This window comes from Moschus berezovskii, chromosome 25, assembly GCF_049115385.1.
Source record: "Moschus berezovskii isolate FMDL1 chromosome 25, NW_MosBer_1.0, whole genome shotgun sequence".
NCBI lineage: Eukaryota > Metazoa > Chordata > Mammalia > Artiodactyla > Moschidae > Moschus > Moschus berezovskii.
In genome coordinates this window covers 9,114,185-9,131,739 of record NC_142484.1, presented here as the reverse complement: position 1 = coordinate 9,131,739, position 17,555 = coordinate 9,114,185, and the positions used below count along the sequence as shown (strand labels likewise).

Here is a 17,555-nt window from a genome sequence, read left to right as displayed (position 1 = left end):
CCCCTGGAGGGCTCCGGGTGCCGCCCCGGAAAGCACAACCCCCTGCTGGCCTCAAAGGAACCAGCTTCTGGCTTCCCTCTGCAACAGGCTGCGTGCTTCAGACCCTGGGGATTAGTTACTGCAAGCTTCGCACCCCTCGACCTGGACTTCTGCTGACACCCAATCCAACCGGTGGGGCTGGGGTGAGGCCCTGGGGGTAGACAGCGCCACTAGGACCCTGCCGGGTGCAGGTGAGACTGACAGCTGGGAGAGCTGCCCCAGGCACCCCACCCGACCCCCATGTCACCTGGAGAGAAACTGGACCCGCTTCCTGACACTTTCATCCTGCAACCGCCAGTCTTCCACCCGGTGAGCAGCCGCTCAGGCCTGGAACCTCCTGGGTCTCAGGGCTCCCCCTTCCAGCTGGGCCCAGTCTCCCAGGGTGGCAGGGGGCTGGAGAGACCCTGAGTCATGGACCCTGTTTCCCCAGCCCCTGCCCATGGCTCTTGGAAGGCCCTCCTGAGCTTAGAGTGACTGACAGCTCATTCCCACTTGCTGGTCAATGAGCTCATGGGGTGATTGCATTTTAAAAGCAGTAGAGCCTGAAGACAGTGCTGTCTCCTATTCCACGGTGGGTGGTTAGGAGAGCCTGGGCGGCGGGGGGGGGGGGGGGGGGGAGTGTGTAGTATCACTAGGGGGACTCTGATCACTTAGGAAGGGCAGTCTCATCGCCAGCCTGGAAGTCAGGTCAGAACCTCCAAGTCAGACGCAGGGTTGGGGTTTCCTGGTCTCCTCCTTTGGCCCAGTGCTCTGCAGATTTCCTGAAGCCTGCAGTGCATTACAGAAGACAAAACTCCCAGAAGACCCACCCTGCCACTAATGAGCACTAATTATCACTAATTATCACTTTCTCTTTACTGGGTCCTCTCCTCTCAGGAGAACAGCTTCAGCTCAGTTAATTACAGGCCAGGCCCCGAGACTGGGAAGTGGGAGGGACGGGCTAAGCTGTGGGCGCTCTGATAGCCAGGGCCTCCTGATCCTCCCCAGGTTAGAGGGGCCCCTTGCTTTGAAAGCTGTAGGCTCCCACCTGGAGGGCAGAGCTGTTGGGTCTCAGCTGTTCTCGGCAGTTTGGGCTTCTGAAAGCTGCCGGGGGGTGGAGAACACTGGGGAAGGGCCCATCTTGTGACACTGCCCAGTGTGTCCAAGTTCACGTTTATTCTACAGACACCTCTTTAGAGTCCACTCTGTGGAAGCTAAAGACAGGACTTGGACTTTGAGGGGCTTGTGCCTACCAGCCATAGGGCAGCGTCTAAGCCAGTCGGCCAAGGGCCAGACTAGCCATGGCGGCAGAGAGCACAGTGAGGGAAAGGATAATTCAGGCACTGAAATGGATGACGCTTGGAGAAGCAAGCAGAGCCTGGGAAGTCAAGTCAGATTTCAGAAGGTGGAGGGAGGACTGAGGAAAGAGTCCCAGAAAGGGCCAGAAGCGGTAAAAGTGTGCATCGTCTTTTAGGAACACCAGGGGGAGAGGTGAGCTGAGAAGGCAGACCGAGTCATTATCAGGCATCCATGCCAGGATCTGTGCACAGATCCCAACTTGTCCATCCCTCTGCCTCCCAGTTCCCAGGATCTGCCTATAAACAGTCCTTGGGGAGCCTGGACACAAGGCTGCTGGAGGCCAAGGTGGCAGCCAGGGGGCTGCGAACCTCAGTGGGGTCACTACAGTGCCCTAGGAGCTGAGAGGGGGGCTGGGCTGGTGCTCCAAGGGGGCAGTGGAGCTGAATCCGGCTTCCTCCATGCAGTGTGGCCTGGGTGTTGTGAAGGTCCAAGAAAGAAGAGTAGCCGAAAGAGAACATTTCAGAGAAAACTAATTTTTCCCCATCAGGACATTTTCTGTTTGGGGCGGGACAGTTATCTTGTTCCTCTTCCTTCCCCATCCCACCCCCAACACAGGGGTCCCTAGGCCCTTTCTCCAACCTGGTATGGATGAGTTTCTTCTTTGTTCAGGTGATTCCTTATGTCACAACAATTTTTGGTGGCCTGCGAGCGGGCAAGATGGTCATGCTCCAAGGAGCGGTCCCTCTAAATGCACGCAGGTAAGGGAAGTGCTCCACGGGGCTTCCTCTCTGCCTTCAGGGTCTCTGGGAGTCTCTGACCAGAGGTGCCCTTTGAGAGCCTCACCTCCCCCCAGGTTCCAGGTGGATTTCCAGTGTGGCTGCAGCCTGCACCCCCGGCCAGATATCGCCATCCACTTCAACCCTCGCTTCCACACCACCAAACCCCACGTCATTTGCAACACCCTGTACCGTGGGCACTGGCAAGCCGAGGCCCGGTGGCCCCACGTGGCCCTGCAGAGAGGGGCCAGCTTCCTCATCCTCTTTCTCTTTGGAAATGAGGAGATGAAGGTGAGTGGGAGGGGACACCAGGGTTTCCCAGGTGGTGCTCGTGGTAAAGAACCTGCCTGCCAATGCAGGAGATGCGAGAGACGATCCCTGGGTCAGGAAAATCCCCTGGAGGACATGACGACTCACTCCAGTACTCTTACCTGGAGAATTCCATAGCCAGAGGAGCCTGGAGGGCTACAGTCCATAGGGTCACAAAGAGTTGGGCACAACTGAAGCGACTTAGCACGCACGCACGGGAGGGGACATCACGGGGTCTAGAACTCGTGTCCTTCTGCTTCTCTTTCCTTCAGCCGTTCCCCTTGTCACTGTGTTAAGGGGTATTTGGAGGGATGGAGCACAGAGTCCAGTGCTCAGAGGACCAAGGAGCTGCCAAGCCCGGTCCCAGGTGCCCTGGGCTCACCTGGCCCGGAACACATGGAGGCATTCAGCAGACGCCATGGAGCTGCCACGGTCACAGGGAGTGTTAGAGAGCACCGCAGAAGCTGGGCACTGTTCTCAGCCCACTGGCTCCTCACGACAACCCATGAGGAGGGAACTTTCCTTCTCCCCATCACACAGAAGAGTGGGGAGGGAAGGGAGGGAGAAACTTGGCCCCAAGGCTTTCACCACTGATGCGAACTCCTGCCAGAAGGATCTTCAGACTCCTCCAGGGCAGAGGGAGCTGGTGCGAGCCAGCACGGCAGGGAGGGACAGGGCTCCCAGAGCCGCCGAGGCTCCTCACCTGTGGATGGGGCAGGCGGAGGGCTGCTGCGGCTGCTGGCAGGTCAGCTGAGAGGCTAAAGGGGGCCAGAGCGGTGTGTCAGGGGCCAGGAGGAGCACTGAAGGTGCTCCAGTTCCACAACCTTGGGGAGGCGACTCAAGTTCCCCCAAGCCTTGGGCACCTGTCTGTAAAACACACTTGGCTCCTAGAGTTGGTGTGAAGTTAAAAGAAGTTAAAAGAAATTAAAATTCTAGTAAGAGACTCAGCGGGTGTCTGGCGCGTCAGTATGGTCTCAGCCTCGTCTGTTTCTCCAGGTGAGTGTAAATGGACAGCACTTCCTCCACTACCGCTACCGGCTCCCGCTGTCTCGGGTGGACACCCTGGGCATATTTGGTGACATCTTGGTGACGGCCGTTGGATTCCTGAACATCAACGTAAGTTCCTCTGGGGCCAAGGCCTGGGTGGCAGCGGCCTCTGACTTCCCCTGATGCCTGGACAAGCCTGGAACCCCCTTCCATCCCAGACAAGTCCTGACACCAATTACAGCCAAGGTGGAGGGCATCCATCCAGGTGTTGGAAAAGGCGGGGGTGAGGGAAGAGGTGACCACAGAAGAGGGGCCCAAGAGCCTGGGGCAGAAGTCTATCCCGGATGTGAAAGCGAAAGTCGCTCAGTTGTGTCTGACTCTGCAGCCCCATGGACTGTAGCCTGCCAGGCTGTTTGGCCCATGGACTTCTCCAGGCAAGAATACTGGAGTGGGAAACTGTTCCTTTATCTAGGGGGTCTTCCCAACCCAGGGATCAAACCCAGGTCTCCCACGTTGTAGGCGGATTCTTCACCAACTGAGCTGCCAGCTGAGCTATCCTGGGTGTGGGGTCTGGTCAATGTGGAGCAGTGGCCAGAAGGCAAATGACTTGGAGTCTTGGAGCCGTGGGACCCAAACATAGCACTGGCTGTATCATTCCCAGCTGAGGAGCTGATTTAAAAATGCAGATTTCTGGGACCCACCACCAGAGATTGTGATTTAGTAAGTCGAAGGTAGGGCCCAGGAATCAGCATGATCAAAATGCCAGGTTTGAGAAGCCCTGACAAGGCCTCTGGGGAGAGGAGGAGCTACCAAGGCCACAGCCGGCCTCTGCCCTCCTTCCCAGGCACAGCAGGGCAGGCAGGAGACAAATCAATCAAGCTCTAGACTTACAGTGGTCCTGAATCCTGCCTGTTGCTTTTTCTCTCTCCCAACAGCCATTTGCAGAGGGTGGCAGCGAGTATCCGATTGGACACGTGAGTCTTGGGAGCTGGGTTAGCCTTTGCTGTCCCAGCCATCCCAGCTGAGCCGGTGCCCCTCCCTCTGACCCCAGCAGGACCTGCCACTCGCTGGGCTGCTGCTCACATTGCACAAGGCCCAGCTGCCTGCTCCCTCACTGTGCAGTCACCATGGTCACAGCTGGCCCTGCTTCAGTCCATGGGAGCCTGGATTTGCCTCTCCCTGGTGCCAGGGCCAGGTAGAGAGGATGGATGGGGTGGGCTGACTTCCTGGAGTGGGCAGGGCCCAGCCTTTCTACCAGATCCATCTCAGATGGAGCTTCAGCAATCCTGCAAGGTAGCAGGTTGGCCTGCAGGGCAGAAGGGAGATGAGACCCAGGGACTCGGCCTGGATCACACAGTGAGTGAATGACAGACCCTCCGTCCAGTTCTTCCCCGTTATTCCAGAGCCAGTGTCTATCTGAATTCAAGAGGGCCCCACTGGAGGGCCAGTCATTTTCCTGTATTATCTCTGAGTGAAGCAAACCCCCAGTATTCCCAACTTTTAATGATCCCTTTCATTGAGCGAGCACCACGTGGCCTCCATGTCCCTTCTTTCTTTCCTTGACAGCCCTTCCTGCTGAAGAGCCCAGGGCTGGTGAGTGACCTCTGCTCCTGCGTCTGGTGGAGGGACAGTCTCTCACCTGCTGTATCAGGGCTGGGAGGGCACCCCCACCTGGTGGAAAATGACCCCCAGCATCAGGGTTTCCCCTTGAATTGCAAGTTGTGGGTGAACAGGCAACTTCAAGCTGAAGCTCCAGCTTCATTTTGCCTGTTCTCCACTTATTCCGCACACAATTTTCTGATAGTCGACCCTACTGGGCCCAGCGCCAGGCTCTAGGGTGGAGGTACGTATCAGCTCCACCCCTCCAGCTGCTCACAGGCTGGTGGGGAGGCAGACCAAGGGATGAGCCATTGCCATTTGGGGCACAGCACTAAGGGCTCACAGCACAGGGGGCAGGCGAAGAGAAGGGGAGGCCAGGGAGAGCAGAGTACCGGAGGCCGGCCTGCAGTAGGTGTATAATAACTGAGCAGAGCTGTTTCCTCCTGGCTGCAGGCGCAGAGGCAGAGATTTACCTGCCTCGGGGCTCCCTGGCCCCTAAGGACAGCCCAGGAAGCAGCTCCTCGGGGCAGCAGCCCTCCCAACCCCCTCTGAGAGACCCCCCCCCACCCCCGCCTCTCAATCATCTCCTGTGTGCCTTCAGGAGGTGCCCTGCTCGCATGCCCTTCCCCAGGGTCTCTGGCCTGGACAGGTCATCATAGTGCGGGGACTGGTCTTACCGGAGCCAAAGGAGTAAGTATGCAGAATTGGGGGGTGGGGGACGGGACGCATCTCTGTGCCAGGCACAAGCGTTAGAAGCATCACCTCTTCAGCCTCTGGCACTACTGCTTAGTCCCCACCTTCCAGGTGAGGGGACAGAGGAGCAGAGAGCAGAAATGAGCTGCCCAAGGTCGCAGAGATTGTGAAAGTCTGATCTAGGATTGGTTCCAGGGCTCAGGTGGCTTCGTGGCACCAGCAGCTCCAATTCCAGGAGTGTCTTCCCTACCTGGACATGTGGTCAGGCCCGCCAGCCTCTCACCACAAGTCCCAGCTGCAGCCTCAGGAAAGGCCCTTTAAAGACACAGGCTGGGACTTCCACGGCAGCCCAGTGGTTAGGACTCTGCACTTCCAGTGAGGGGGCACAGGTTTGCTCTCTGGTCAGGAAACTAAGATTCCCTCAAGCCTCTCAGCCAGAAAAATAAAAACTAGAAAATAAAAGTATACAACTTGAAAAGTCGCAAACAGATGAGAGGACCTGATCTCCCACAGTGCCCTGGTTTAGGAAACACCGCCAGGGGACCCCAGAAAGGAGGCCCCGCGCTGGGAGGTGGAGTCTTATAGGAACTCTAGTCAAGTTGGTGCTGCCTGACTTCTCCCACAGGGGGCGCTACTACTTCATTCCTCAAACCTGCAGGCTCCAGTAAGACAAGTATCTTTCTTTTCTTTCTCTTTTTCCTTCTTTCCCATCATCTTTCCTTCTCTCCTCCTTTCCTTCTTTCTGGAATTGCATTGGATCTCATGACGTTTCTGGACCCGCTTTCCTGGGTTTGACTTCTGTTGCATGCGTGCGTGCTAAGTCGCTTCAGCTGTGTCCGATTCTGTGCGACCCTAGGGACTGTAGCCAGCCAGGCTTCTCTGTCCGTGGAATTCTCCAGGCAAGAATACTGGAGTGGGTCATCATTTCTTTCTCTAGGGGATTTTCCCAACCCAGGGATCAAACCCGTGTCTCTTATGTCTCCTGCATTAGCAGGTGGGTTCTTTACCACTAGCGCAACCTGGGAAGCCCTTGACTTCTGCTGCTGCTAAGTCGCTTCAGTCATGTCCGACTCTGTGCGACCCCATAGACGGCAGCCCACCAGGCTCCCCCGTCCCTGGGATTCTCCAGGCAAGAACACTGGAGTGGGTTGCCATTTCCTTCTCCAATGCATGAAAGTGAAAAGTGAAAGTGAAGTCGCTCAGTTGTGTCCGATTCTTGGCGACCCCATTGACTGCAGCCCACCAGGCTCCTCCGTCATGGGATTTTCTAGGCAAGAGTACTGGAGTGGCTTGCCATTGCCTTCTCCATGACTTCTGTTGAGGACACTTCAAATCTGAGCAGCTTCACAGCAGTGACCTTTCCTTTCTGTGCCTTAGTTTCCTTGTCTGTAAAAGAGGGTAAAAATAGTGCAGCTTTAGGGATTATGCCAGGCGCATAGCAAGTGGTCCACAGATGTGGTGGAGGAGCAGGGGAGTAAAGAAAACGCCATGTATTTCCCCTGGCCTATCCCCTTCTGTTTTGTTCTTCTTTTTTAAGTCACTGACCTGACTAAACCCTTTCCCTGCACGCTCTTGATCAGGTCTGTGAATTCTTGGTAGGCTTGCAGCACAGCCCTCGGCAGCATGGGCCTCAAAAACTAGGCACGACTGGCTTGCATTCCTGGTTTTGCCTTTTATAAACTGTGGTCTTGGGAAGTCACTCCACCCCTCTGAGCCCTGAGTTCCCCCATCGGAAAAAGAAGGAGAAAGATGATCCCACCTGAACAGGAAGATGAAAAAGTTTCCAGTGAACAAAAGAACACCCGCTCCTTCCCAAACTTGGAGACAGGAAGCCAGATCTTAGCTCAGCATCACATGGTTATTAGTAGTTGACACACAGATCATTTTACTGCTCTCTCTCAAAGGCCATGAATTCACTGTCCTCAGAGGCCAGGCAGGTCCCATAAACAGTGAGGCACCAGGTTGGGAATGTGGTGAAGTGGAAAGAAGATTTCTATAGATCTTCTGATGCCAGATCTTCTGAATTTTTTTTAAAAAAGAAGCCAAAAGTTTTGAAAACTTTCTCAGTTTTCGAAAATGGTAATCCTTTAAAGTTGAACAATACTGGGGACCAGCCAGAACATTTCTTTAGGTTAGGTCAGCCCTGGGCCACCAACCTCAAGGCTTAGCACAGCTGCTGCTGCTGCTAAGTCGCTTCAGTCGTGTCCAACTCTGTGCGATCCCATAGACGGCAGCCCACCAGGCTCCCCCATCCCTGGGATTCTCCAGGCAAGAACACTGGAGTGGGTTGCCATTTCCTTCTCCAATGCGTGAAAGTGAAGTCGCTCAGTCGTGTCCGACTCTTAGCGACCCCATGGACTGCAGCCCACCAGGCTCCTCCATCCATGGGATTGAAGGAGTGGGGTGCCACTGCCTTCTCTGCTTAGCACAGCACCTGGTGTTTCTTCAGCAAGCCCACAAGCCCTGTCTCTGACCCCTTCCCACAGTTTCACGCTCAGGCTGCGAGACGAGGCCGCCCATGTTCCAGTGACGCTCAGGGCGTCCTTTGCAGACAGAACTCTGGCCTGGGTCTCCCGTTGGGGCCGGAAGAAGCTGATCTTGGCCCCCTTCCTCTTCTACCCGCAGCGATTCTTTGAGGTGGGTTAGAGCCCAGATCTCTGGTCCCTCTGGGGTAGAGCGCAGAGCTGCACTCCCATCCAGGAGAGTGGGGGCATATCCTGGGAGGGGGGTCGCGGTTTGTGGAGCCAGAGCCACTAGAAGAGAGGAAATCAGTGGGGCTGATCTCACACCCTGAAACACCAGTTTAATTAATCAAAGTGGGCCCTGGCCTCAGCATTATTAAAAAGCCCTGCTAATGACTCCAGTGTGCAGCTGAGGTTGAGACCACTTCTCCAGGGGAAGCAACCCCTGTTACAGATGGTGAAACGGAAGCCAAGTCCTGGGCAGATCCTTGTGGAAGGGCTGATGACAACCTGGGCCCCTCTGTCATCCCGTCTCTTTCACCACTGGGTGCCCCATGGGTCCATCCTTTGTGTCCTTTGATGGAAGGAGAAGCCACTGGGTGGGGCATCAGGCAGGCAAGGGAGGGTCTGGGAGCCTGCAGCACTCCATGCCCTTCTCTACCAGGTGCTGCTCCTGTGCCAGGAGGGAGGCCTGAAGCTGGCGCTCAATGGGCAGGGCGTGGGGGCCACCAGCCTGGGCCAGCAGGTCCTGGAGCAGCTACGGGAGCTGCGAATCAGTGGTAGCATCCAGCTCTACTGTGTCCACTACTGAGAAGGGAGCCAGAGGGCCCAGCCAGAGAAGAGGGCCTGCCTATACCGAGGGCCCCACCAGCTGACCCCACTCTCCTCCCCTCGTTGAAAGTGTCCCCACGATGTCAGGCCTGGCTCACCTACCAGGAGCCTGAGTCTGCAGATGCTTTGGGCCCCACAGCAGAAGGTGGGCACAAGAATGTGAAGGCTCCAGAAACTCTGCAGCTCCCTCTTCTGAGAGCCTGGGATTTGGCTCTGCCATCCTTCAGGGGCCTCTAAAAGGAGGTAGATACTCCAAATGAAGCCTAACAAAGGTACTAATGAAGGTACCCCAAAATACGGCAGCTTTAAAAATTGAGATGTTTATTTCCTTCTCACATAAACGGAAAATGGTTCAGGTCAGTGGGTAACTGCTCCTTGTGGACCTTCTGGGTCATCCCACCAACCCCAGAGCATCAGCATCACCTGCATGGCTGAAGCATGGTCACCACTGTATCTAGGTTTCAACCACTGGGAAGGCAAATAGAGACTATGGACAAGGCCCACCTGATGTCATAAGCCCAGGCCTGGGATTGGCACACGCTATTTGCACTCACATCTCATTGGCAAATACTCAGTTACATGGCCACACTGTCTACAAGGGCGGCTGGAAGTGTTCTCTGTGAGATGACCATGTGCCTGGTCACAGGTCCACAACTGTGATTCCTGGTATATTTGGTATTATTTGTATGATCTTATTTTGTGTTTTCTACTTACTATTGCTATTTTGTCCTTATATTTTCAGCTTTCATACTTACTATTGGATTGATGAAGTCGCCTTTATCACCCTCCCATTTTTTTCTTAAGCTAATTTGGAAGTTATGAATTCCATTTTATATACTTCTAGTAGTTATCCATGGAGAAGGCAATGGCACCCCACTCCAGTCCTCTTGCCTGGACAATCCCATGGGTGGAGGAGCCTGGTAGGCTGCAGTCCATGGGGTCGCTAAGAGTCGGACACAACTGAGCAACTTCAGTTTCACTTTTCACTTTCATGCATTGGAGAAGGAAATGGCATCCCACTCCAGTGTTCTTGCCTGGAGAATCCCAGGGATAGGGGAGCCTGGTGGGCCGCCATCTATGGGGTCACACAGAGTCGGACACGACTGAAGCGACTTAGCAGCAGCAGCAGTGGTTATCCATACTTTTTATTTTATTTTTTAATTAACATGTAAAATTGACTTTCCAGGATGGGTAAAATTCTAGATTTATGTGATGACCACCAATACAATCAGGATATATAACTTCATCATTCCAAAAAATTCCTTGGTGTCGCTTCTGGGTAGTCACACCTTCTCCGCCCCCTCCCTTAACCCCCAACAACTCATTGATTTGATCTCCATTACTGTATTTTGTATTTTGAGAATGTCCTATAAATGGAATCAGGTAGGATGTGACCCTTTGAAACTGGTTTCTTTCAATCAGCAGTACCTTTGGGTACTGGTCTAAGTTGCTGTGTGTAACAGTGAGCCATTTCTATTTATTATTAATACTCAGTATGATTCTACTGTACCGCAGTATATCTGTTGACCCACTGAAGAACATTTGGGTGGTTTTCAGTTTTTGACAATTATGAATAGAGCTGCTAAAAACATTTGCATACAAGTCTTTGTATTAATGTAACTTTTCATTTCTCTTGGTTTAATACTTACCAGTGGGCTTGATGGGTTATGTGGTAAATGCATGTTTAATTTTATAAGAAACTATCAAACTATTTTCCAGAGTTATTTCAGAGTAGCTTTGGGAATTTCACACTCCTGCCAGCAATCTATGAAATTTCCAGTTGTTCTGCAATGCTCATCAATACTTGTTATTGTCGGGATTTTTTATGGTAGCCATTCTTGATGTGTAGAGGTATCTCCTTGTGGCTTTAATTTGTATTTCCCTAGCAGCTAAAGATGTTGAGCATCTTTTCATGCGCTGATTTTCCATCTGTGTGTTCTCTCAGAAGTGCTGTCCCCTTCTCTATTTTCTGGAATTTTGTAAAAATTAGGACTGTTTCTTTAAACTGTTCATGAAATTTGCTGGGGAAGCTATCTAGACCTGGAGATTTCTATTTGGAAGATTTTTAAATTAAAAATTCAATTCCTTTAATAGGACATAGAAATAGACTATGTCTCTATTTTATCTTGGGTTGGTTTTGTTAGTTTGTGTTTTTCAAGAAATTGGTCCATTTAATCTAGATTCCATATATGTGCATTAATATGCAATATTTGTTTTGCTTTTTCTGACTACTTTACTCTGTATAACAGGTTTTAGGTTCATCCACCTCACTACAACTGACCCAAATACGTTCCTTTTTATGGCTGAGTAATATTCCATTGTGTATATGTACCATATCTTCTTCATCCATTCGTCTATCGATGAATATCTAGGTTGCTTCCATGTCCTGGCTATTGTAAACAGTGCTGCAGTGAACATTGGGGTACATGTGTCTTTTTGAATTGTGGTTTTCTCAGAGCATATGCCCAGTAGTGGGGTTGTTGGGTCATATTGCAATTTTATTCTTAATTTGTTAAGGAATCTTCATACTGTTCTCCATAGTAGCTGTACCAATCTACAGTTAATCTTAGTCATCAAATGTAATATATACATAAAGTGCATAATATGATTTTTTTATCTTTTCAACATCTGTGGGGTCTTCAGTGAAAACCCTTCTTTCATTTCCGATGTTGGTAATTTGAATCTTTTTCCCTTTTTTTCTTTGTCAGTCTCACTAGAGTTTTACCAATTTAATTGGTATTTTCAGAAAAGGAGCTTTGGCCCTATTGATTTTCTCTATTGTTTTCTGTTTCCAACTTTATAGATTTCTGCCCTTATCTTTTTTATTTCCTTCTTTTTACTTGATTTAGTTTATTTTACTCTTTTTTTCTAATTTCTTCAGTTGAAAGCTCAGAGTACTGATTTTAAACTTTTCTTCTTTTCTAGTATAAGCATTTAAGATAATACATTTTTTCTCAGCACTTCACCTGTGCCGCACAAATTTTGATATTTTGTGTTTGCATTTTTGTTCATTTTAAAATATTTGCTAATGTCCACTGAGATTTCCTCTTTGATGGGTGGATTACTTAAAAGTGTGTTATTTAATTCCAAATATTTTAGATCATTCTGATATCTTTCTGTTATTGAGTTGTAGTTTAACTCCATTATGGTCAGGAACACACTGTATAATTTCAATTATTTAAAAATTTTTAAGATTCTCTCATGATCCAGAATATAGACTTCAAGTGCCTGTGGGCACTTGAATGTGTCCTCTGATATTAATTGTTCAATAAATGTCAGTTAGATCCAGTTTGTTGATGGTATTGTTTAGCTTTCCTGTATTCTTGCTGGTTTTCCATCTACAGGTCCTGTCAGGTTTTCAGAGAGGAATATTAAAGCCTTCAGCTATAATTACATGTTTGTCTATTTTTCCTTTCAGTTCTGTCTGGTTTTGATTCCTTTATTTTGAAGTTCTGTTTTTTGGTGCATATTAAACTGCTTTTTTCCAGTGAGTCAACTCTTCACATGAGGTGGCCAAAATATTGGAGTTTCAGCTTTAGCATCAGTCCTTCCAATGAACACGCAGGACTGATCTCCTTTAGAATGGACTGGTTGGATCTCCTTGCAGTCCAAGGGACTCTCAAGAGTCTTCTCCAACACCACAGTTCAAAAGCATCAATTCTTTGGTGATCAGCTTTCTTCACAGTCCAACTCTCACATCCATACATGACCACTGGAAAAACCATAGCCTTGACTAGACGGACCTTTGTTGGCAAAGTAATGTCTCTGCTTTTTAATATACTATCTAGGTTGATCATAACTTTCCTTCCAAGGAGTAAGCGTCTTTTCATTTCATGGCTGCAATCAGCATCCGCAGTGATTTTGGAGCCCAAAAAATAAAGTCTGACATAGCTTTAGGATAGGGCTAATCATCGGAAAGACCCAGTGATTAGAGGGTTGGAAGTTTCAGGCTACAGATCTCTAAGAAGGGAACATGGGAGGGGGTGCTGAAGATTAAGCTCAAACCAGTCAATCCTAAAGGAAATCAGTCCTGAATATTCATCAGAAGGACTGATGTTGAAGCTGAAACTCCCATACTTTGGCCACCTGATGCGAAGAGCTGACTCATTTGAAAAGACCCTGATGCTGGGAAAGATTGAAGGCAGGAGGAAAGGGGACAACAGAATTTGAGTTGGTTGGATGGCATCACCAACTCGATGGACATGGGTTTGGGTGGACTCCGGGAGTTGGTGATGGACTGGGAGGCCTGGCATGCTGTGGTTCATGGGGTCACAAAGTGTTAGACACGACTGAGCGACTGAACTGAACTGAACTGAATGAGTTAATCATCCAATTTAAGAAGATATTAACAGAAAGAATCATATAGATGGCCAGTGAAGTGAAAGGAAGTGAAAGTCGTTCAGTTATGTCCAACTCTTTGCGACCCTATGGACCATACAGTCCATGGAATTCTCCAGGCCAGGATACTGGAGTGGGTAGCCTTTCCCTTCTCCAGGGGATCTTCCCAATCCAGGGATTGAACCCAGGTCTCCCACATTGCAGGCAGATTCTTTACCAGCTGAGTCACAAGGGAAGCCCAGATGGCCAATAAGTAAATGAAAAAATGCTTAACAGCCATAATCATCAGTTCAGTTCAGTTCAGTTCAGTCACTCAGTCGTGTCCGACTCTCTGCGACCCCATGAATCACAGCACGCCAGGCTACCTGTCCATCACCAACTCCCGGAGTTCACTCAAACTCATGTCCACAGAGTCGGCCCAAAAAAAGCTAAAGCAATAATCATCAGGGGAATGCAAATAAGATCTACAATGAGATATCACTTCATGGCTATTATCATAAAGCCAAGAAATAACAAATGGTGAGAATGTGGAGAAAAGACAACCCCTGTCCCCTCTTGGTGGGAGTGTAAATTGGTAGAGCCACTATGGAAAACAGTAAGAAGTTTCTTCAAAAAATTAAAGATACAACTACCATATGATCCAGCAATCCCCCTTCCAGGTATTTATCCAAAGAAAGAAAAAATTAATTTGAAAAGATACGTGCACTCCCATGTTTGTCACAGCATTATTTACAACATCCAAGATATGGAAACAACCCAAGTGTCCATCAATCGATAAATGGATAAAGAAATTGTGGTATACAAAATGTTTTTGGTGGTTAAATTTTTTTTTTAATTTTAAAAAGGTGCTGATTCACTGCAAACTAAAAAATGAAAAAAAATGTGGTATATACATGGAAAAGGGCAGTATTCAGTCATAAGAAAGAATGAAATCTTGCCATTTGTAACAGTATAAATAGACCTTGAGGGCATTATGCTAAGTGAAATAATGCAAGACAAATGCAAATACTGTATGATCTTACTTATATACTGGATCTTTAAAAAAACTCCTGCTTATTGACACAAAGAACAGGTGGTAGTTGGCAGAGGTGGGGCTTGGGGGTGGGCAAAATAGGTGAAGGAGGTCAAGAGGTACAAGCTTACAGTTATAAGATAAATAAGTTATGAGGATGTGATGTACCACATGGTGAATATGGCTAAAAATACTGCGTTGCATACTTGAAAGTTTCCAGGATCAGTTCAGTTCAGTTCAGTTCAGTCGCTCAGTCGTGTCCGACTCTCCGCGACCCCATGAATTACAGCACGCCAGGCCTCCCTGTCCATCACCAACTCCCGGAGTACACTCAAACTCATGGCCACAGAGTCGGTGATGCCATCCAGCCATCTCATTCTCCGTCGTCCCCTTCTCCTCCCGCCCCCAACCTTTCCCAGCATCAGAGTCTTTTCCAGTGAGTCAACTCGTCGCATGAGGTGGCCAAAGTATTGTAGTTTCAGCCTCAGCATCAGTCCCTCCAATGAACATCCAGGATTGATCTCCTTTAAAATGGACTGGTTGGATCTCCTTGCAGTCCAAGGGACTCTCAAGAGTCTTCTCCAGCACCACAGTTCAAAAGCATCGATTCTTTGGCGATCAGCTTTCTTCACAGTCCAACTCTCACATCCATACATGACCACGGGAAAAACCATTGCCTTGACTAGACGGATAGTAGATGTTAAAAGAAAAGTTTGTAACTATGTATGATGACAGATGTTAACCAAATTTGTTGTAGTGATCATTTGCAATGTATGCAAATATCAAATCATTATGTTGTGCTCCTGGAACGAAGATAAACTAAGACAGTGTTGTATGTTAATTATGCCTTTAAAACACTGAAAAAAGACTTTAAAAGACTCCTTTTCCTATTTGGAACAAGTCTGCTGTTCCATGTCCAGTTCTAACTGTTGCTTCCTAGGCTGCATACAGATTTCTCAAGAGGCAGGTCAGGTGGTCTGGTATTCCCATCTCTTTCAGAATTTTCCACAGTTTATTGTGATCCATACAGTCAAAGGCTTTGACATAGTCAATGAAGCAGAAATAGATGTTTTTCTGGAACCCTCTTGCTTTTTTGATGATCTAGCAAATGTTGGCAATTTGATCTCTGGTACCTCCTGCCTTCTCTAAAACCAGCTTAAACATCTAGAAATTCACACTTCATGTATTGCTGACGGCTGACTTGGAGAATTTTGAGCGTTACTTTACTAGCAGAATGTAGAGAATAGTTTTTATCAGAATGAATCTCATCTTGTTTTTTGGTAAATTTTTGGTAAGACTTTTACTTACATATGTCAAGTCTATATATATCCTGATGCATTATAAAGTGTGTTTCTTACTGTGAGTCTTGGTCAAAAAGTTTTGGAACCCTCCGCTCAGAGAAAAGCCTCCAGGTGCTCCAGGAGGCTCATTTAAAGATGTTCAGGGTAGTTTGGTCGGTAATGGTGACACCCTGGGAAGACCCCTAGTCTCCATTGACATGAGACAGGATAACTGTACTATATTCTACAAAGGGAATATTGTGAACATGTATGAACAATAGCTACAATCCATCAACATGGAATCTAATCATCAGCAAAAATAATTAAGTTGTGGAATGTATGATGTTTGATTCTGTTTTTATCAATTTTTTAAAAATTTCATTAAGGGATACATTTATATGCATAAAAATTTTTTTAAAACAAACCCTTAGATTCAGGAGCATGTCCACAACAATATTAAGAGGGAGAGGAAATGGGATTAACATTTTTTACAACAGCTTTATTAAAATAGAATCCACATAGGGATTCCCAGGTGGCTCAGTGGTAAAGAATCCTCCTGCCAATGCAGGAGATGCAGGAGACTCGGGTTTGATCCTTGGGTCTGGAAGATCCCCCCAGCGGAGGAAATGGCAACCCACTCTAGCATTCTTGTTGGGAAAAATAAATAAATAGAATCCATATACCATACACTTCACCCATTTAAAGTCTATAATTCAGTGGTTGTTGGAATATCCACAGATTTGTGAAACCATCACAATTGTTCTAAATCAATTTTAGAACAATTTCATCACTTCAAAAAGAAGATCCATATTCTTTAGCTGTCATCTCCCAGCACCACCTGTGCCCCTAATCTTAAACCATCTTGAATCTACTTTTTGTCCCTATTTATTTGTCCATTTGGGGCATTACATATAAATAGAATCTTATACTAGGTAGCATTTATGACCTATTTCTTTCACAAATATGCTTTCAAGTTTCCTCCCCTTTGTAGCATGAATTATTACTTCCTTCTTTTTATGGCCAAGTAGCATTCCATTGTATGGATACACTGATGTTTTTTATCCATTCATCAGTTTGGGTTGTATCTGCTGTTGCTGCTGCTGCTGCTAAGTCACATCAGTCATGTCCAACTCTGTGCGACCCCATAGACAGCAGCCCACCAGGCTCCACCGTCTCTGGGATTCTCCAGGCAAGAACACTGGAGTGGGTTGTGTCTACCTTTTGGCAATTATGAATAACGCTGTTGTGAATATTTATGTACAGACTTTTTTGTGTCATGAGCCTTATCTAAGATATTGGTTATTTTCTCTTTCTTCAACTAGAAGTTGGTGCATGGTTATTCTATTGTTACTTCTTATGTCTGTTCTCTATGGATATAATATTAAGAAAACTCATTTAAAAGTATATGTAGTGTAATAGATTCCTGGAAGTCTATCAGAAATTGATAAAGCTTCCTCTAGGGAGGGGATCTGGGTGATTAAGGCCTGGAAGTGGGAATATAGAAGCTTATCTTTTGTTTTATACATTTTAAAAATTATACATATTTAAAATTATATATATATATATTAGTTATATTAGATGGTGCAGTGGTAAAGAATCCACCTGCCAATGCAGGAGATGCAAGACAGCTTCAATCCCTGGATAAGGAAGATCCTCTGGAGGAAGAAATGGCAACCCACTCCAGTATTCTTGCCTGGAAAATTCCATGGACAGAGGAACCTGGCAGGCTTCAGTCCATGGGGTCGCAAAGAGTTGGACATGATTGAGTGACTGAGTGTACACACACACACATACACGCATACACAAACACACTTAAGATCAAAAATGTGTGTCTTCTAGGCTGTTGTCTTGCTTGTGAACAGGCTGGTATCTCTATCTCCCCCTCTCTGCACAGTTGGGGGCACTTTGGCCTCTTTTCTGCCCAGCACCTATAAGCAGAACCCCCAGCCCA

At 48.2% G+C, this 17,555-nt stretch overlaps 1 protein-coding gene across 1 annotated transcript; it reads left to right on the top strand.

Moving 5' to 3' along the window:
* Positions 1-24: 24 nt before the first annotated feature.
* On the top strand, positions 25-16,290 carry LGALS12 (galectin 12). Its single transcript, XM_055414957.2, has 9 exons — positions 25-348; positions 1,987-2,075; positions 2,171-2,384; positions 3,399-3,518; positions 4,325-4,363; positions 4,956-4,982; positions 5,590-5,678; positions 8,168-8,318; positions 8,808-16,290. The coding sequence occupies exons 1-9, from the start codon at positions 280-282 to the stop codon at positions 8,952-8,954; spliced, it is 945 nt and encodes a 314-aa protein (XP_055270932.1). The 5' UTR covers positions 25-279; the 3' UTR covers positions 8,955-16,290.
* The last annotated feature ends 1,265 nt before the right edge of the window (positions 16,291-17,555 follow it).